Source organism: Zonotrichia albicollis, chromosome 1 (assembly GCF_047830755.1).
Source record: "Zonotrichia albicollis isolate bZonAlb1 chromosome 1, bZonAlb1.hap1, whole genome shotgun sequence".
NCBI lineage: Eukaryota > Metazoa > Chordata > Aves > Passeriformes > Passerellidae > Zonotrichia > Zonotrichia albicollis.
This window is the reverse complement of record NC_133819.1, coordinates 112,568,084-112,589,806: the sequence shown is the minus strand read 5'-3', so window position 1 is coordinate 112,589,806 and position 21,723 is coordinate 112,568,084. Positions and strand designations below refer to the sequence as shown.

General features: G+C 41.0%; 2 protein-coding genes across 7 annotated transcripts in view; one reads left to right on the top strand and one right to left on the bottom strand.

Annotated features, from left to right (window-relative positions):
- LOC102065320 (ethanolaminephosphotransferase 1) overlaps positions 1-16,247 on the top strand; it is a 59,329-nt gene extending 43,082 nt beyond the window's left edge. For both annotated transcript variants that reach the window (XM_074550608.1, XM_074550604.1), the window contains exons 7-10: positions 3,393-3,441; positions 5,447-5,627; positions 9,240-9,422; positions 10,533-16,247. In XM_074550608.1, coding sequence (XP_074406709.1) covers positions 3,393-3,441; positions 5,447-5,627; positions 9,240-9,422; positions 10,533-10,598 — 479 coding nt within the window. In that variant the 3' untranslated portion in view covers positions 10,599-16,247. The remainder of the gene's footprint in view (positions 1-3,392; positions 3,442-5,446; positions 5,628-9,239; positions 9,423-10,532) is intronic.
- MAPRE2 (microtubule associated protein RP/EB family member 2) overlaps positions 14,514-21,723 on the bottom strand; it is a 98,307-nt gene continuing 91,097 nt past the window's right edge. For 3 of the 5 annotated variants that reach the window (XM_074550625.1, XM_074550633.1, XM_074550641.1), the window contains one exon: positions 14,514-17,034. In XM_074550625.1, coding sequence (XP_074406726.1) covers positions 16,963-17,034 — 72 coding nt within the window. In that variant the 3' untranslated portion in view covers positions 14,514-16,962. Of the gene's footprint in view, positions 17,035-17,161; positions 17,246-21,723 lie in introns of all 5 variants that reach the window. The other 2 variants (XM_074550637.1, XM_074550618.1) reach the window with 1 other exon arrangement.

Below are 21,723 nucleotides of genomic sequence, written 5' to 3'. Positions count from 1 at the left end.
CTAGCTTTTAAAAATTATCATTAATTTATTCAGTTATATCACAACACTTTATTGGTTTGGAATTGAATTGGAAAGCACTGAATGAAATCTAAAGTTGTCCTTAAGATTGATGGGAATTTCCTTTTGATCTCTTTTATAGACAAGTATATATACATATATATATACATCTACATACATACATATATACATATATATATATATATACACACATATATACATATACATATGTATATATATGCATATATATATAAGTATATATAATGTACACATATTTATATGCATATCTCTGTGTGTATCTGCTTTTATACACATACATATTTGCAAAACAGGGTAACGCCTTCATTTCCTCACTTCTGATAAGTCTTTAATCCTGAATTTCTGAATGCATTGGGATTTGTTTGTTTGTTTATGCTTATGTTTGGCATTTTTTAATATGAACAAAATAATTCCTAATAAAGAGCTTTAAAAATGTTTATTTCTCTGAAAAGTGAGTTTACATTGTGCAACACAGAGGACTGAGATAGGATTGTACCTAAATCCCAGGATTTGGGCTTGATACTTTCAGCCTGGCATGACACAAGAATTCCCTGTGTATCTGTGCCACCCATCTGTGCTTTGGTATTTCTGCCTTTAATATAGGCCTGTGTTCTTACAGTTGGGTCTCAGATTTTAAATCAGCTGAAGAATGGGAAAATAGTAAAGAAGAAACTAAAAAATCCTGGAAGAGCAGTATACTACCTCTAAGAACACTTGAGGAGTTCTATTTTCCCATACGTGTTAAAACATGGAATGCGCGGAAATTGAATTTTAAAAATTATTTTAAAATAAAATATATACTTTTAGGACATTAAAAACAACAAATAAAAAGCTCCATGATGATCACTTGGGCAGTGCCTGGGTGGCTGAGCGCCAGAGAGCCAACAGTGGGTTTGCTTTCCAGGCTGCACCTTTTGTTCCTCAGAGCAGCAGGGAATGGCAGCAATGCGGATGCAGCAGTTTAGCTCCTGGGCACAAAGGGATCCTTAATGCCAATTAAACAGCAGACTTAATGAGTACCAAAAGCAGCCCCTGAGCCAGGCCTCTTTAGCTAAAAAAAGATGGGAAAGCAACATGTTGTAGGAAATGAGGGAATTCTGAAAATCCCATAAGAAACGGGGAACACCCTTTGCTTTCCCTGCTGCATCCTCAGCTCTCTCGCTGTGCTAAAAGCAAAGCCGTGTAAAAATACAGGGGAGTAACTGGTGGAACTGCCCCATTTGGAAAGTGGCTTTTTGCTAGCTGGGGGACTGTTTGTGGTCAGTGTGTTATTTCTAACTAAAATGGCACTTCATAAAAATAACAAATTGTTGGCAACCATTGCTCTTTGAATTCTATTTCTAGGTCTCGTCTCTATTTCTGTTCCTCTCGGTTGCTTTTCTCCTAACAAATCAAACTTCAGGGTTGCAGCAGGAAATTTAGATTTAACCTCAAGAGTCAATGTTTTGTCTCATGTCTGCTCTAATGTGATACAGATGTTGGAACTGCTGTACGTAAGTCAAGATTTTATTGAACCAGCACTCCCTGCCTAATAGAAAACACAGCTAACTGGAGTGCACATTAAACACAGATCACTCTGGAGGCACTAAGCCTGTGAATTCTAGAAATATATTGACAAAATACTTGGGATATTACTTCAATTGCACATCCTTCAGCTGTTTGATAGGGAGTTTCTGCCATGGTAAAGGAGCAGAGATCTTAATTGTTTTAAGAAGCAAACTCAAAAGGTAAACATTAAAAAGAATGCAGTACCTGAAATTATTTACAGGCTGGCTTTTCTTTTTTTCCAATTCTTTGTTTCCTTCTCTTTAGTAGATAACCAGAAAGACGGAAGAGACAGATTATCTATTGTATCCCTTTTTACTTCTTTTTTTCCCCAGCAATCCTGATCTCCACTTTTCTTTCATGTTTAGTTTTCCTTTTCTTGAGTTGCCGCTGTGGCCAGGGCATGCTAAACGCTTGGATATGTCCTTAATGAGGACTGAAAGGTAAACACTGACATTTCTCAAGACACTGCTATGTCACATTAGCCCCAGGACAAAGTCATCTGGAATCATAGCTTTCCTCTAATCATTTTCCCTCCCATATTGCTAATAATGAGATTTCTACTTTTCTGTACAGGCATCACAGTGCTTCCTAAATGATATATTTATATTTTCATTATATTATTTATATTTATATTTATATTTATATTTATATTTATATTTATATTTATATTTATATTTATATTTATGATTATACCTGAAGGTTTAACACATCAGAGTGCTTTTCTTGCCCATAATAAAATAGGAATTATGTATTAATTTAGTGCACCACACCCAAGACTCATGCCCTACAATAAAAGAGCCATGCAGAAATGTGCTACCCAGAGCAATCTCCAAGCAGCAAATTGACTAGGGAAAAGCCCTCAATACATAGAAAATGGGGAAAAAGTACAAAGCAAAGAGCTCTACAGGGAATGACATTGATTTAAAAAGTCATACATATTTTCACCTAGTTAGGATTGACACATAGAGTGACTTTTTTTTTGTTTAAATCTCAAGCTTCCACTTGTTGCTGAAAGTCTTCTGTGATTCTTGGGTGGAGCAGTGTATTTTGGATGGGGGTGTTAGGGGGCTACAGCTGGGACTTCAGGCAGCTCAGGGCTGCTGGCAGCTGGGTTGATAATGCCAGCAGCAGTGCAGGGAGAAACAGAGTTAGCAAAGGTGAAACCTTTGTGCTTTGTGGGTTAAAGCTGAGCTCCAGAAACAGCACAGCTGTGGTGTTAAAAAAGAAGTAAAAAACTCTCACTTGTTCAAATGATGGACATATCATAAAAATTCAATAATTTCAGCTATTGTATTATCAAAACAGATCATTAGTTGACCCTTAATATTTTGAACTGTAAACTTATTTCTCCCCTAATGTGAACAGCCCAGCTTGAAGTTTATTGTCTTTCTGTATTCCACTGGAAGGCTTTTGGTGTTAGACTCAGGTTTTTCTACATAAAGAGCAGCTCATGAAAAGTAGGGCTATTTTGGGTCCAGCTGACAAATCTGGATGAAAAATAATTGATCCTATCTATTAACTATAATTGATCCTATCTATTAACTATATCAGAATATAAAAAAAAAATTCTGGTCCTGTCACTCATTTACACAGGAAATTCTATATCAGCAACTATTTCCAGCAGGTAGCTTTTGGGAAAAAAAGAAGACAGTTTTATTATTGCCTAAAGCCCCCAACCTCAGTTCATATCCTGTAATGAATACAGGAATACCAAATCATTTTTAGAATAGAACACAAGGTCTGTTATCATATGAAAAAACTCTGAGGTCATCAGTGTCGAATTACATATTAATGTTTTTCTCTTCCAGGCTTCAGTTTGTTTCTGTCATTTCCACAAACACTCTACAACATTCACAGGTAAGTTAATTAACATTAAATAAGTTCTATCACCTCTTATTTAATTCTGTGTATTTTATGGTTTCCTCATTTACAAATAAATGTAATGCTTGAAGTAGAATAGCTTCTTTCATCCAGATGTTGCCCTGATAATGTAGGAAAAGGTTTTCCTGGTGAGTTTTCAAAATCTGACTGGTTTCTTTTTCATGTTTATAACTCTCTCCTTTTCCTTTCACTTGCTGTTCTCCAAGCAGTTTCACAGTGGACCTGCACAGTAAACTGATAGAGGCTCTGTAGTAAAAAACACTGCATTTTATTTGCAATCAAATGCGATTTGCAACTTCTGCCTGTGCTGCGTGGAATTCTGTAGCTGCCCATCCTGCACTCTGTGAAGTATTTAATTGTCTTCCTGGTCCTTCTGTAAAACTCTCCCCTGTATGCAGCCTGCAGATAATTGCTATCAGATGTAAGCTAGGCAGGTGGCAAGCTGTGATTACATCTAAGAACTGGCTTGCTGCACCCAAGAATTTTGTACTCAGTGATTTCATATTCCAATGGCCTATTTTTATTAATGCTGCCTGCCTTCCCCTAGTATTTGCTAGCTCATTTCACTCATCTGTCACTTCAGGTCTCTCAGGTCCTAAGTGTCCTGGAGGAGGGACTGTCACTGCCTGTCTTCAGGAATTACTGGAAACTAATATTAACATTTGAATTTTAGAGAGTCTATAAGACACATCTCTCCTACACAGCCCTTTTTGTGTGGTGGCACTCAGTGCCGTTTCCAGAGGCGTGCACAGCCCCAGGTTTGGGGCAGGAAGGTGGAGAGTTGGGAGATGGGGGGCAGGAGAGGCTGAGGACCTGCAGAAAGGCTGGGCAGTGGGGCAGGGACTGGGAACCAGCCATGCAAGGAAATCTTGTTTGGGAATGACTGAGAGCAGGAGGGAAGCTCCTTGTGCATGTCAGCCCCTGGCAGGAGCAGCCTTTACCCCAATGAGCATTGAGGGTTTGGTTTCCTTCCTTTCCTCTCAGGACTTTTGTTTAGTATTTTCCTTTTCAGGTCATCACTTGACATGGTTCCTCTCAAGCCTTCTGCTGGGCTTGTCATTCCTATGAAATTTTTAAACTACCTGTCAGGTTTGCTTGAATGATGCATGCAAGAGCTCTTTGGTGATGAAGGATTTGAGTTTTTCAATCATCTCCTCTCTTTCTCCATCCTGCTGCCTGTTCACAGTTGTTATTTTAGGAGTAGGTGATTCCTTTTTGGCATGAGAAAAATATTTCTTGGATTTTTGTCTAGCTGTTTCTATAAATACATATGTTCAAACATTTTAAACAGGACATTTCCCAGTACATTTCAAACACAGAATTGCTCTTCTGAACTAGCTGTATGAAGGAATGGTTTAGTGGTAGTGAACTTAGAGTTACCATTTTCCTAGCTGACAGAAAATGCAATAATTTACTACCTTGAAAAAACAGCTTAAAATACCCAAGAAAACACAATGTATCATTAATTTTTCTGTGTTCTAATTAGGCAAAAAGCCTCCCCTTTAGGCTATATTTGGACTAAAGTGACTAAATCCTAATGTACAGGATCCTCAAGCAGCATGACCTCCAGCCCTGAACAAGAGCAATACCTGCCAGGCATGATCTTCACTCTGCTGCTGCTGAAAACATGGGGTGTATTGACTGAAACAAGTTTATGTCTCATGTTAGAAGCTTCATCCTCTAAAGGATAGATTTGGAATTCACAGCATCTCTGCATGCTTGAGAGCACTGCAGCTCACTTTGTGTGAGTTTACTGGTCCATTGCCAGACAATGGTGAGCAAGCAAAGCAAATGAATCAGTAAATTGTAACCCCAGAAATAAATATACTACATTTTCTTGTAAAATGTCTGGTATCTATCACATTTGCACTGGTTACAAGAGGAATTCTTGGGCTGAGTTTGGTCTAGAGTTTGAGGTTGCTGTGTTGAAATAGAATGGATAAAATTACTTTCTCTTCAAAACTATTGTATTTATTTCCAGAGCACATTTAAAGAAAACACTGAAGAATGATTCTCTGTATGAAGGACTGCTACCTCTTGTGTCACCTCTGTTGCTGTTCATTCTTCTTACAGCCTGGGTGGTTTTATCTCCAAGCAACATATTAGCAAAGCAACCCAGACTGTTTTTATGGATGGTTGGGGTTGCTTTCTCAAATGTTATTGTAAGTATATTTGAGGTGGTGGTATTGTTTAGAGATGGCTTTCTATTTTTCTGTGAATAAGCAGAAGGGAGCAGAAAATGTAGCTAAGAGCAGCAGAGTCACACAGCTCTTCTACCTCAGTGTACAAGACACTGTGTGACTCTGTATTTTTATGTCACCGTGTCTCATAAAAATACACCACAACACCTGTCTGGACTGGGGACACTTACAGTACTGAGATACCTCCTTTGCCACAGTGGAACACCTCTGTGAGGGTTCTGGTTTGTTTTCTGAGGGTTTATGAAAACCCTAGGGATGCCTTACTTCCAGAAATATAACAGATACTCCCCAGCATGCAGGCAGAAGTGGGGATTTGTCAAAGTAAAAGAAAGGTCAGCACTGGCACAGATTTACTAGCCAGAGTGGAGGGTTTGTAGCTTTCCCCTGCTCTTGTGTCCATTGCTGTGGTCCATGCATTCCTGTATCCTGCAGTTCAGCTGGTCCTACATTTTCCCTTCTCCACTCAGAAAAAGGCTGTACCAGTGACAGCATGTTTTAGAGAAAGATGTGAAGAGCTGTAGGGGCCTGTGATGGCTCTCTGCTCACAGATTAGTTTCTCCTGTACCATGTCATGGTGACCAGTTTCCCCCCTTTCATTCCCAAGGGACAGCACAAACCTCTGTGCAGTTCTGGCAGGGGCAGCCAGGCAGTGGTGCTGAGCCCTGCAGGTAACCCAGGGCTTTCTTCTCTGGGGGAAGCCAGGAGAGCAGCCAAGCAGACAGGTGTTCTTGCATTTAAGCAAAAATAGCCTAGAGGATAGTCACTAGTGTCATCTTAGGAAAATAGACTCCAACTCCATCTAAAATCTTGCCATTGAGCAATGCTACATCCAGTTTAAAAAGTGGAAGGCTAGAAGTGTCTTGCACTATGAGACACATCTTCAAAAATGTGAGGTTTTAAAAGAGAAAGTACTAGACCCTGTAGAAATATGAATTCAGGAATGGAAAAAAAAGTTTTAATTGTGATGTTTGTTAGGTGTATCCTATAAATGTACATTTCTGAGGGTCACAAAATCAAACAGTTCCATCTTAAGGACTTAATCTCACAAAAATGAGTTGATTTTCAGATGTATTTTATTGTATGCATTATTCATTACCCAATCTACCCCTTTTTCTTAAGAGAATAGTGGAGATTCCAAAATGAGAAATACAATTGCTTCATGCCAGTGGGGAAAATGCTTTCAGAGTTTGGCAGATGGCACATTCTGCACATACATCTTAACCAACCAAGAGTGATTGTGGCAGGATGCTTGCAGAAGAAAAATAGTAAGGCAAACCAGAGGTTTCGTTACAGGCTGCAGTTTATCAGTGATGGCGTGCAATATATATTCTTCAGGCTTTGTTTTTTCTTTTCCCAAAGCATACATTGCAGTGTTGGAGGCTCGTGCGGATTAAAAATGTATGCATGTTAGCTGAACATTTTAACATTTTAAAAGCAAGCATTAAAAATGTATGGGTGTTAGTTGGAATTTGTAACATTCTAGAGTTGAAAATCAAGCCAGCATTTCCTTTCACCTCTCTGGTTCCTTAGACATGTTTCCCCCAGCATCAGAGGAAGGCTTGTCATGGCAATATTTTTCTTTTCCATGATAGCCTGACACATTGGGTTTCCATTACCTGTTCTGCAGACCACAAACTGCAGACCATGGCTCTCTACCTGCCATCCCACTTCCAGTATCTGGAACTTCTCATGCCTTTGACCATGTATTTGGTCACCTAAATATGTAAGTATAACAGTGGTTTAAAACAATGTGAAATCCAACCTATGGTCAGGTTCAGTTATGCAGGCAGAAAAATTACAGCTTGTAGATTGCTTTAGCAATTTATGTTACCTTCTGGAATGATTCCCAAAGGACTCATAAAAAACCAGTGTTATTAAAAAAATTCACAATCAATACTGAGAATAGAAGTGAAAATATTAACATCAGGTACAAAGGCTTCTTCCACTATAAAAAGTTAATTATTTTTTCATGGTTTATTTTTGCATTCTTCAGTTTCCACAGCACAGGCAGCAAAGCCAGTATTTCTTTCCTATGGTCAGACTCCTACTGCTGCTGTCATAAGATTTCAGGCACTGCACAGGGAATGAGTTTTTCATTCTTCTGCTGTTTTCAGGATACATAAAATCTATTTTAAACCACATTTCAATTTTGAGTGAAACTTAAATCAATAAAATATTTCAGATGTGCCTAAATTCCTTTGCTTTTTTGTAACGGGCATGATATATATGAGACACGTTTCTTAAGGAGTCTAAGCCAGACAAAACACTTTGGTGTGCTTAATTGCTTTTAAAATACTGAATTTCAAGTGAATTAGTCCCATTATGTTTGCAGAACTCAGTATAATTAAACTAATTGTCTTCAGTTAAACCGTGCACCATAAATTCATTTTTTCCACCGTTCTGAGTGGGATCCCTTTCTCTGGGCCCCCAGCTGCATCTCCAGGGAGCCCACTGCCATGATTGAGCCAAGAAATTGGTGTTTTAGTACATAAAGGCGTGCTAGAAAAGAGAAAGAGGATGCGAAAATGTCGTATATTGTCTTCCCTCCCTTCTATACAATGAACCAGAAGATATTTCTGTCAGGCTGCACGATTAAAATACCAGCACACTCTCCAGCACAGTATTAATTAGGTGGTGGCACATTTGGTTTGGGATCACAACTTTATGAGTCCCTGTGAAAGCATAAGTTGGCAAACAAATTCCCCTTTTGTGAAGATGTGCTTCCACTTAGCAAGTGTATCAGAACACTGTCTCCAGGAAAGGGTGTATGTCGGGATACCAGTTGTTGGTTTCTCTGGGTCTGGATTGAAGGCACTTGAGATGGTAGTTCATGTTGGGACTCAGGTGTTTATTATTTCTTAGCAGTAAAACAATCTCACTACTGTGATTTTGGCAGCTTTTCATTAGAAGGCACAAAATGGCCAACAACCTCTTGTTACAAGGTCTTTTAAGACTAAACTATCCAATTAAGAACTGACACCTAGATTATTTTCCCTTTTAACCCAATAACTGATCCCAAAGAGCCCGTAATGCGGACTTTCCTGCCCAATTACAAAATGTCACCCAAACCCATGAAGAAGAAGGAAGAAGAAGGATGAAGAAGAAACCCAGGATGACACCTTGTGCCCTCTATCTTGCTTCCATCCACAACATACTAAAAATCCCAAAATCTACATTTCTCACCAAGTGATGCACCTACACTACTCTCTATAATCTATTTCACACTTTTGTGGATTCTAGTCTATCTTGAAGTCTAGGAAAATTTTTCCATGAATGAGGGTCAAAGTCAGTGCTCCCCTGGGGGTCAGGGCACCTCAGAGCAGACACAGAAATATTCCTGGTGCTCTGGGTTTCCACAGATGTATTCTAAACTGCAATAATATCCTCTAGGACCCAGTGAGGCACAAAGGTGTGTGCCTACAATCCGCCTTCTCACCAGAAACCGGCCCCATGTTGAACTGCGGCCTTGTTTCCCTCTCACCCAAAGCAACCCGCGGAGAAAATGGAAATACTTTTCTTTAGACCCTCGGGGCTGGCCCAGCACTTCTCACCTGGCCCCTTTTGCTCCGGCAGTGCAAGGTGATCATCTGCCAGATGAGCAGCACGCGGCCGGAGCTGTTCCACTGGTTCCTGTTCCCGCTGGCGCTGGTGGTGTATGCGGCCATCTCGGGGCTGCTGGGCCCCATGGAGGAAGCGGTTCTGGCCGTGTTCACCACCCTGGTCACGGCTGCCCACGTGCACTACGGCGTCTGCGTGGTGAGCACAGGGGTCTGGAAACAGCTTCTGGTTGGGGCATTGTCTGGGAGTCTGAATGTTTACATTTGGGTTTTTTTTTTTTAGTCCTGTGTGTTGTTTTATTTAGTTTAAAGTTAAAAAAACCAAACCATTTTATTGCAGGAGGCAATGCCTTTTTGCATGGGCAGCAACTTCAGTGACTTGAATTATTCCAATGTAGCCAACTGGTTTCAGCTTTAGGCCCATCAGAATTAGAATATTTATAGACTGGTTTTACGTAGCAGTCGACCCATGAAGCATGAATGCATCCACCTCTCTCTTTTTGCCTTTCTTCTTCCTAAGGTCACTTGACTGAAAAAATAGGAAGGTAAAATGCAAAGTGACATAAATAGAAATAATAAAATAAGGTCAACTTTGCTTTGAATCTGCAGGCAAAATAGCTGTCCCAATTTTTTTCTTGGCCCTCTGCTAACATCTCTCAAGCTGGTGACATGAATAGTTTTCCAGTTCATTCAATCTTACCAGCACATTTTCGTGTCTGCTACATCTCAGTCTTGTCACTGTCATCTGAACTACAGCTTAAATTTTTACTTTATTGAGGCCCACTTTTCTAAATTGTGAAATGAACATTTAGCAACTGTTTTAAAGGCTTGAACTTTTAGATAAAACATCTTGCATGGTAAAGGTCTCACTTCAGAGGGAGCTGGTCAGTGTTCTTTTATTTAAGCCACAGCAGTGGGATGTAAGGATTTTTCTTTGAAAGCAGCCTTTTGTCAGCAGACATTGGTGGAATGATAGAGTCTGCCTGAGCATCGACATGGGCCTGTTGGTGGGGGTCAGAATGGAAATACCCAGTCAAAATTCACAATTGACAAAGGGACCGAGGTCCATCACAGCTTATGTCACCTGTGAATCCAGTCTGTAGCCATGTAACTTCCCAGCTGTGTGTTGCAAGAGGAATGTAAGGAAAACAGCTGTCATGTTTGAATACTTACAGGTCTCCATGTACTCAGGGATCCCCAAGTATGTGAGGACTGTGGTTGGGTTCCCCTACTCTTACTGGGAGAGGAGAGGCAGTGAATTGTGAAGCAGATGCAAAACAGGGTGCTAATCTCTGTGATTTCTCTTTAGGGTAGGCAGCTGAGCGAGCACTTGAACATTTACATCTTCTCCCTGAAGAAACGCGTCCAAGACTGAACACCTGCACTATGATCAGACTGGAACACTTAACATGGAGATTTGCAGCTCTTCTGATGTGATAAATAGTTGGAATGAATCTGATTAAAACAACCAAAGAATAGAATAGTACAGATATCTGGACCACTGCAACAATGAGCTATGCAGCCAGATGCCTCATCTCAGAGGAAGATCCTGTCCAGCAGAGAACTTCACCAAGTTGTTCTGTTGATATTTATTCTTCTTACCAAGCCATGTTACTTGCCTCTCTTTTGTCTTCCTCTGCCTTACCACTGTGTCCAAAGTCCTGGATAAATGCATGCTGGGTTACACAAGATCCTTGGTGGTTTATAACCAGCACCGGTTTTACACAGCCTAGTCACCAGTGGGACCCCAGCAATGCAAACCCTCCCTGTGCATCCTTCCCACTCACACATCTGTGCCTCCTTCATTTGCCATATTTAATTTTCTCACAGCTCATTTCTTCCACACAACCTCCTGAAAGGCTTATGCACATTTAGTCTTTTCCTCACCTCATTTGAATGTGTGAAGACAAGAGAATGAGCTCAGAAAGCTATGGGTACAGTAAAGTGTTTTTGAAATGTACAGTTTTTTCCCCATTCTCAGCATTGAGTCTCAGCTGACCTGTCAGAAATGTAGGCTTAACACAGCAGCAGCTGGCCCTTCTATTTATTTTCTAGGCAGTAACAAGCACATTGTTTATATTTCAGTAGCAACAAACAATATAGCCTACAAAGGTAAACAGCTGAAAATAAATTTGGCCAGCAAACCTTCAAAGATTTGCATATTTCTCTTCAAAGCTAGTTTCAGTCCAACATTATCTACCAGTACAAAATGCTAAACAAGTTATTATTTGCCTGTATGCTTGAAGCAAATTCTTGTGGTTTTGGAAAATGCCATAGGAAAAAGAAACAAGAATTTTTTTTAAAAAAAACATTACATGTTTGCATGCAGATGTAAACTGCTCCCTTCATCTATAATACACGAGGGTTTTCTGTGTGCCTTGGAGAGGGAGTAAGAATTTGAGTTTCATGTCTTTTCATAAGCTGCCCTAGCCAGAGGGCTTTTGTGGCCTTGAAGCACTAATTAAACAATCTGTCCACTTCCCCAAGGTAAGCACAGAGGGATGTGATTGACAGCCCGGCACGTTTATTAACTATTTAACCATCTCACTTGCCAGAAGCCAGATGGAAGTGCAGTTTTTGAGCTGCTGAGCTGAGTCTTCATCTTTTTCAGTTCTTAGACCATTTCTGTGAGTTTATCACTAGCCAGATCATTTTTGCACCCCAGTTAACTTACCCTTACATCAGTAGCTCCTATTATATTTTCAGCTGAGCCACTGGCAAGTTGTATGAGCAGCTTCAGCTTTAGCTGGTACCTCCTGTTACAGCAGTTGCCCTATGACAACACCAGCAGGGCTGATTTCCCCAGGCAGCCCTTAGCACAGGCACCAGGGAACAAGCTTGCACATCAGCTTCCCCTGCTCACAAAGCAGAAACATTGGAAAGTCCCTTTAGGTTTGAAAGAATCCATGTTCCACCTACCAAACAAGCACACTGAGAGTCTCACCCCCCAAACAAACACCAGGTGAGTCACAGTTCAAGCAGCTCCAGGTGTGAGTCAGGCAGAGGGGACAGGTCATGCTGTAATGCAGAGTCAGAGGTTTTGCCAAGAGCCAGGCAGGGAAGGGAGGATGCCCTTTGTCACTGCTGTGGTCCAGCACAGGAGGCATCTCCCAGGCTTCCTCCCACCAGTGTGGTAGCCATGCCCTTACCCTGTGTGATGCCCAGAGAACATTGGGTGTCCGCAGAAGTGTTCCCAACTACACAAAGACTCCCCTGGAGTAAGTCTGAAGTCTCTTTATTTCATGAGGTTTGCCAAAAAAGGTAGTTCTGACTGTATTTGGAGGGGAGTGATGAGTTTGATGTTGCTGCACACACCCAGCAGTCTCAACATTTGATGAAGTTAAATACTACATCCATACCTGATACCCTGCCACAAAAGTCCCACCTGCTTTTTAAGGGCACTTTGTATTTCACCTTTCCATCACAAGCATTGAGGAAACTCTGGTGAGAAAAGAATTGGGAAACAATAAACAAAAATAACTCTAAATTGAATGTGGTCATAAGGAGAAACTCCACGGACAGGCTTCTTTTTTCCATCTGTATTGCACTTATTTAGGAAACAGCTGGAAATAAGGGTCACAGAAGCAGTGCATTCTGATGCACTGGAATGGAGTATTTGAAATATTCATTAAATGAAATTATAAAGCTTGAACTACCACAACCTGCACTTGTACCTTACTAAAGAGAAACTGAGTATCACTTTTAAAGGGCATTAATCTCTGGCCAGTTTTTTCACCTTCTACATGAAAACATGGCAAATAACTTTCTTTTTCCTCTTTAAAGCAATTTATCACTACAATCTGTATAAAGACAAGTATAAAAAGAGATCATGTATTGCACAGTGTGTCTATTGAATTATTAGCTGTCATAGATGACAACTGGTTCAATGAATAGGAAGAAAAATGTTTTTGCTCATAGGGCTGTACGGTCACAGATTTATTTTGCAAAGTCAGGTATGTAGATGACCTAACAGTCTAACAATACATTTTTTGGGTCACATTATGGCAGAAAGTTTTCAACTATCTGAATTGGAAAATATATAATTTTTTTCATGCTTCAGAACAGTTGCACTAACCCAAGGAGATGCCTTCCTCCTGGTTTTATGAAAAGCAGCTAAACAAGAGCTGCTCTCCCAGGTTTGAACACCTGGGTTGGAAATGGCTCCTCTGGTCTCTGCCTCATCCTCCCCTCCTTTGTCAGAGGCCCAGGGATACCTGGAGCAGTGAGGTGCAGGCTGGTGGCTCACAACAGGGTCACTTCAACACAGAGGAAAAAGGTCCCGATCCAAGGCTCAGAACTCCTGTGCTTGAGCAGCAGCTACTGCAGCTACAAAAGACCAGAGCTGTGAGAGCTACAATGAATTTTCCCCCTTCTCTCCCAACAAAACCTCATACTTTAATCTAAAATCTAGGTGGCTTTTAGGTACTGTATTGAAGATTCATCCCTGAATACCTGGCCTGCGAGAAGCCCACTGGGAGCTTGGGTACCTTTTTGTAGTGCTCTCTTTGCCTCCTGGCTGCTGCCAGTTTTGCTTCAGACTGATACCCAAGGGAGTTAGCACTCCAAAATCTGAATATGCATTTACCATAAAGAAAAATGTGCTGTTTACGTGCACATACATGCATACATGGATTTTCTGGTTTGATTTATAAAAGGGAATACAGTTGCTGAGCTCTTGGGGAAACAGATGCTATCCACACACACAGCATAAATCGACTTCTGGGTTTTTAAAGCAGCTGCCTTTTTCTTCCTGCTCCCATATGCAGCCCCTGATGAATCAAAAATATGCATTTAATCCAGAAAATTATTTTTTTAGAATGTTCTGAATAGTCTCTAGAGCTGGACAGATTTTAACATATATTTTTTTATTAAATATGTAAAAAGATAAACGCAAGTCAAGTTATTCACATATTCAGACAAAAATCTACTCTATCATGCGACAGTTTGTGGATAATGTAAAATGACTGATACATCTGAATCAGACTTTTTTGTATCTATTATGCCATTACTTATCTATTTATAATTAACAATACATATGTTTACATTCCTTTCAGTTTACATTTAATATATAACCAAAGCTTTATGGTGTGCTATTTAGTAAAGGTAATTACAAATGCATATTAAAACCATAACAGAATAATGGGTTACTCACAGGGGGTGGGGGGGAAGGACAACTCTTTCCCCTTTCAGAACACTGCTCTCCCCTCAGCACAGCCACATTTCTGGTGCCCCCAAAGAACTTCACTGCCCTGGCTCCCTACATCAGTCACTCCCCCCTTGATACAAGCAGTGACAGGGCTATGGTCCTCAGATCAGAAATAGGATGCAAGGAATTTTCAGGAAACAAAGTTCAGCTTTTTTTAAATTTTTTTTTTTTTCATATGTGCTTCAAAAGAGAGAGAAGAAGAGAGGCACAACAGCCTGGCTATGAACTGTCAGGGGAGCTCAGCAACCCCAACCATTTGCACCTTCAGAAAACTGTTTTCCCTTGAAGTGCTCTCCATGCACCTGCTTGAGTATTGGCAGAAGGATGAAATCCAGTAAGCAGAGACATGCTGATGAAATTAAGTTTATAGCCTGATCCCAAACTCCTTGCCCCATTCCGATATCCCATAAAGGTTAAAGGACATTCTGGAGTCTGGAAAAAAAATTAGTAACTGCTCTTCAACAGTATTATGAAGAACTACTGTTTATTACAATGACAATTGTAATAAGTACATATGTTCTAATAAACACAAATACAACAGAAATGACAATTCCCCCCTTTGTGGTGATTCTTTGAAATAATTACTTTGGAAAAAACACGATTTTATAAACCAGACCTTATTTGTAACCAATTGAGAAGGGAGAGGAAAGCGCTGGCCTGCAGGTTGCAGTAGTTTGATTTCATCACTGGGTAGGATGTGAGGTCAATACTGGGTGCAGGGCTGGGAAAACTTCAGCCTGCAGGGTCCAGAAACTCTTCTGCTGTGCAGGGGGAGGATTAAGGAACTGGAATACCTGTTCTGGTGCTCAACAGCATTTTATATATTGTTGGTGGTGCAACACAACAGCAGGGTTCTCACATTTAACTAAGAGCCACTTAGCTGCAGAAGATTGATTAGGAATGGAAAACTGCATGTGCATGTGTGTGTGCCTGGGGGCTGATGTGTTGGAAACCTTTCTGTGGAAGTATAGCTGGGGACCTAATGCTTTAGAAGACTACAAACACCTAAAATGATTTAGCTGTCCAATAGGCTGTGGAGTTTTTCAGTGAATGCCAATTGGCATGGGACTTCCACGTACCTGCTAAATCAGCACAGCAAACCAGAACTCAGAAAATGAAGTGAGAGACCAAAAATACCAGGCATTAAATAACCAGAGAGACTACAATGTGCAGTGGTAGGAGAAGGAATGCTTTTTATACTTCAATATACCTCTCCTTATAAAATACCATCATTTAGAACAGGGCCATGGGACCACACTGGAAGGGAACGCTCCCACTGCAGAATCTCCAGTGCACACATGGTTCTGCACCACACTGGCCTTAAAGGAGGAAGGCCAGCCAAGAGCAGAACCAGCTCTGTACCCTCAGTCAGATGGTCTCCCTCTAATGTGTGCCCTGTCTCCAGGAGGACTCCTCACTGCTTCTCCATGCTTTACAAGCAGCCTTAAACTTGTGAAGTGTCCACCATCCACTGACAGGGGAGTTTGGGGTATGGTTCGGGGACAGTGCTGTTGCTGCTTCCCCCCATACTTTGCACTACTGACCAAATTTCTGTCTTCTAGACTTGTATGGCTGGGGCAGTGGAAGGGGGAAGGAAAGTGGAAAGAAATGTGTGGCCTACTTTCTCCTTTTCTGAGAAGCGGGAAGCCAAGGATGATGGTACAGACTGTGTCCTGCAGCTACACTTGTGTCAAGGAGATTTCTCTCCTCCCTCAGCACTGAGCTCTGCGGAGGTAGAGCTGCGGCTGGAGGCTGGGACTGGATTCCTCAGAAAGGAAGAAAAGCTGGGAAATGTCTATTGACTAGTTAGGAAACTGGGAGGGTATTCAAAAAGCTTAGGTGGATGTCTGTTCCTCCAGAAATCAGCCAAAAAACATACCATGCAGCTTTCTAACAAGCTTCCTAACAGGGGTTTAAATCTCCCAGTGAAACAGATGCTCTGCCTTCCATTTGTGAAGGCAGGAAAGGAATAAATGCGAGCAACACAAGCGTTTTCCTCCACAACACAACCTCATCGTTATGGCTTGAGTATGACATCCACTGTATCCCTTTATTTCAACTGTTTGGCCAAATCGATGCCCCAAGGCAGATGTACTAGAAAATGCAAAAGCACCACAAAGTGAGAGACACAGCTAGTGGTACAGAACTCCTTGCCACACAAAATGCCAATATAAATATGTTAGAACAAGTTACAAGTGTATCATACTTAAGATGAAAAAGAAAAAAAAATAAATATATATATTTTTAAAGAGCAGAACAAATCTCAAGCAGCCAAGTGGTGACGTTGCAGTGATGTACAGTAGGTGATGTAGCCCTACAACCTCTTGGGAAGATACACTGAAAGAAGACGCCTGCAAATGCATCTTGGCAAAGTATTGGTACAGAATGCAGTGGTTGGCTGGCACTCACTATGGTACATAAATGTTAATGGCAGACTGGGAGTGAACTGATTTCAAGTTTGAGGCCGTACATGTTCCATTCTCCAGAAGAAAGTTCTCACACAAAACGAAAATTGTCAGAGATGATGCGTGAGTCAGTACTCATCCTGCTGCTGGGGCTGTTCATGGACTTGCTCTTCACCTTCATGCTCATCTGTGTGGCTCTCCTGTAGGGAGAAAAAGATCCCAAAACACTCTTCAGCAGAAAGCATTCCTCATGTAATCTTGCCCCGTGGTGCTCACTGTAGCATAAAACTTAATTTTCATGCAAGGAAGTACAAAATGAGCTGTTACCTGAGGAAAGCAGCATCTCATAAAATTATATTGAAATGTACTTTCTGTACTTCTAATTGAGGCATATGCAGTACTGGTAATTCCCTAGAAGAAAAGTCAGCTTTCAACATTGCTATCTGTTATCTGTTCTGGTGAGTGAACGAACACTTTGAACAGTTAGACAGTGATATGCCAACATTTAGATCCTGTACCACAGCATCCTTATATCTGCCCATTTTCAGCTTGTCCAAGGTTTTCTGAACCTGTCTGCTGTAGTTTTCACACAACCTTCTCTCAAGGTTTAGATCACTAAATGGACAAGACACTTTTACTATCACCTGCTTGAAAAATTCAACAGCCTCCTTTTTGAGGTCAGGCGTATTACTTTCCCAAAATTTTTACTTTTCCCATGCCAATCCCATAGACTTGCAAACACATTTTCTTGGGAAGCCTGAGGGGAAGAGCCCCGTATTCACTGACTTATAGAGCTACTGTAAAAAGCACTAATTACTAAGTAATCATTTTCCATTGTTTTTATGCTCAGTTTTATCCAAAGCTGTCTCTCTGAATATACATTCCCACTGAAAGATGAATCCCTGACACAAGGAAAGGCTGTATCCTCGCTGCAGGTGACACCAGTTATGAACAACTTTTCAATTACAGGCAGCAGGCCTAGTATCCTGAGTTGACCTCAATGTTATCTGAGCTCAAAAAGTCTGGCTGACTTTTAGAGCATCCCTTCTGGACTGCTATTAAGCACAGCTGCATTTACAGCTTTCTTCTCAAGTGCTTTCCATCTTTCCACAGCACGGTTCACTGAAGAGATCCTTCTTGTGCATGCTCTGCCCTGCATTAGTACTGCTCTGCCCTAGGCAGTTCCAAAGGAAAACACTTTTCCAGCACACTGAGCTGCCATTCAAAATCCAGCATCCCCAGTGGGCTACCTCTGCAGAACTTGCCTGGCTCCCTAACTTTTGTTAGAAGCAAGTGGCTTGAACAACAAACTTTAACAAATTGCTACTGCTAAGTTTTCAAATTTGAGGCAAAATCAAAAGAAAAGGAAGGCCATCATTTTAGTTTCCCCACAATAGTCAGAGCAGCTTATGAAACAAACTAATTCCCTTCTGGCAGTAAAATACTTATCTAAGGGCAAAAGCAGAATAAGGTTCCTAACATTTGGAACAGCCCAATTTCAATGGAAAGCAAGCTTTCTATCACTCAGGTGCCATTTTCAGGTAGAAGTCACACATCAGTCAGGACAGCTGAAGTTAAGCACGTTTTGGCCCCTTGGGGGAAATGATGCCCTTATTACACACAGTAGGTACATCATGTCACAACAGTTTTGTGAGCTGTACCTAAAAACTGCAGCTTCTGTGATGGGCTGCAAGGGTGCAGGATGTGCAGAGAACAGGAGATTCGCAGAGAGGAGCTGACAGCTGGGAGAACGTGACCCTGCCCTGCGGGGTGAGAAAACTGAAGCTTCTTTAGTTGCAGCGAGTGATGCTGCCTTAACCCCATCTGTCCTGACCCTCCTTCTGTGCTGAGGTGACCTGCTCTGGAATGCACATGTTCCACAGGCTGTGGGTGACGAGATGCACTGTCAGAAAGCCCACTTGTGCAGACTTTACGGGTCATGTACGTGCTTTCCTCTCATCTGTACAATGGGAAAAGCTTCTAAGCACAGGGAGTGGAATCTACTCCACAGCTCTGAAGAGGAGTGGTGGCTCCAACTTTGCCAGGTTTATCTTTGATGGAAATAGTGAACCTTATAATGTAACTACTTCAGAAGTTGTTTTGAGACTTGGGACATGTTTTTCAGTATGTACAGCTTGTATAAATACATGAAATGGGAACCATAAGAGTCCAATTACATTGGGACTGTGGAATCTCATTGAACAGCATCCCCTAATAAGGAAAGTAGTGGAAAATCTATTTAGAGCACTTATTTCTGGCTTGAGCCACATGACCATGGTCATCTCTTCCCCCATGTTGAGAGATAGTCTCTTTTGACCCTTAGATCTATCTGCTTCAAGCTATTCAGGTGTGCCTGTAGACTGAAGAGTTAGACTATGAAAACTTGGTGTTGGGGAGGTGGGGGCCTTTTCCAAAAGTAGCAGCAGATATGGAAGCTGCTAGAGCAGAAAGTCACCAAACCAGCTGCATGTCGAGCTATTGTTCTTGAAAACTGAGCAGAGAAAGTGAAATGCCCAACATGAGCAATTCTCCCAACTTCTACATGAACTGAACCCCAAGAGCCTGTGCAGGAAAGCAAAAGCTTTTCTAAGTGACCAAGCGCTTTACACACTGAGAGCTTGAAAAGTAGGGGCCACATCTCTCCACCCCTCACTGTTACCTGGCAACTTTGATGTTTTTGATGAAGGAGTAGGATTACAGATGACCAATTCATAATTAAAAATTACAAAGGTCTACAGACTGATCAGGCAAATGCTAAATGACATGAAGAAGATATGATATCCTTCTTGCCTAAGCAGAGACATAATGATGAGGTTTAAGCAGAACCATAATAGGGAAAAGAGAAGAAAGGCTCTAAAGAGAAGAAACCAACTGGATTGATATTTGCACTGCTCAAAATCACCAAAATGAAGCAAAAAAAAAAAAAAAAAGAAAAAAGAAAATGTTTAGTCTTAAAAAATGAGTTCTTACTGAATTAAGCAAAACAGAAGCTTTGGAGGTGACATGACTGAAACTACACTATAAACTGAAATTCTGTGAAAAATAATTACCCCACTTCTCACCCCAAGACATGAACCTGATCAAAATCTCTTCAATGCAATACTACAATAATCAAACACCTGGGAAATGATTCTTTGAGGGACTGAACTCTATACTTGCATTTTGAATAATTCTGCACACAATTCACCTAACAGCCTCATGGCCTGACTAAGAAAGCCAAACTGCTCTTACCAAGGGATTAACCTGCAAAATACTGCAAGATAAAGAATTTAACTTGGGACAAATTCATTACAGAGGCAGAGGTCAAAAAACCCCCAGATCTGAAGGGCAAAGCAGGGCAATAAGAGAGTGAAGTCCAAAACTAAAAAGCAGGCAGGATCTGAATCAGCACTAAGCTACAGTCTTTGGCTTAGTGCTAATGCATTTAGGTCTTTCCTCAGCAAGTCACAGTCCATCTGTTAAGCTGAGGAGATCAAGTCTCCCACCAAAAGGAGCAAAAAAATTGTGTGAAGAATTTTGCATTCCTCTCTGGAGGAGCAGTGCCCTCCTGCTGCAGTGAAACACCCAGTCTCCAACAGCAACCACATTTTAGATGAAAGCACAGTTGTATGTAGTTCACATTCAGGCATGGATGATGATTTCAGCAGAGAGAGGCCTGGAGAGAAGAAGCAGATAAAACACTGGGAAAGGGACTGAAGTAGAACACTTTGTAATGTGTTCTGCCAGTAAGGAAGACTGCAGAAGGAAAAGCAACAAATGCATTCCTTGATGTGGAACCACTCTGCTATTTAAGCCAACAGACAGATAGATGTGGTAGGGGTATGGGGAGAAGAGGGATTTTTCTGGCTTTGCTTTATAAATAAATCACTGCTCTTGAATCCAGAAGACATTTTCCCTGACCACTATATATATGTAACACTTTTACCCTGTTATCACATGCCTGGCAAATTTGTCTTATTGTTTATTCCTATGAAAATAATGTTTTCCTCCTCCTTTTACTCTCTAGCATTCGCTCTGCACTGCTGAACAAATCCTCTTTCCCTTGTCACTTCTCATCTGAGCAGTGGCACCTGTTAGCTTCAAACTTGAGGTTCTCTTGCACCTAATTTTCAAACACTTAGGCCCTACATTAGCCTCTTTTAGACAAAGTATGTTGAATAAGTATTCCTCCAGCACTAGTTTTGATATAAAACTAAGTCAGCTGACTGCTGCTGCAACAGCTTTCTGGGAGCAGATGTAAGAACAGCCTATGGTACCACAGTGCTGCCAAGGGATTAAGTTGATGCTTGTACACTCTGGAGCCAAAGCCTTCCTCCACTGGTGCCTGAAGGGTCAATTGTCAGTACAATCCATACAGGGATTTAGTTAACATGAATGGGAGTAGTTCAGCTAAATCTCCACTGAATCATTATCCCTGAATGTCTCTGAGGAATTTAACCAGCACCCTTTGCAGCTTCTTGCTTTGTTCAGTGTCTACAACATTAAGTCTACGATGCAATGAGATTCTTGCTTAATCTTGCAGACAATACACTTCTGAAATTTTGCTAATAGAGGATTATTTGGTTTGCACAAGGAAGAATTTTGCCTATAGCAACAGGATAAAAAATGCTAAAGAGCATTATCTTTGTAGATATAATTATGTACTTGGCAACCTGCACCATACATATTCCAACACATGGGCCAGAAAAGGTTCACAGCTGTAGACAGCAAACAGCATCTCTGCCAGAATGTTTGTGATTTTCAACACACTAAAGGACATGAGTAAAAGACTTCATGCACATAGGGGGAAGATGAAAAAAACAATACAGGCTCAGAAACATATGAAATCAATTTAAAATTGAGAAAGAGACACTCCCCTTTTAGATAAAGCTCAGCAAACCCAGAATACA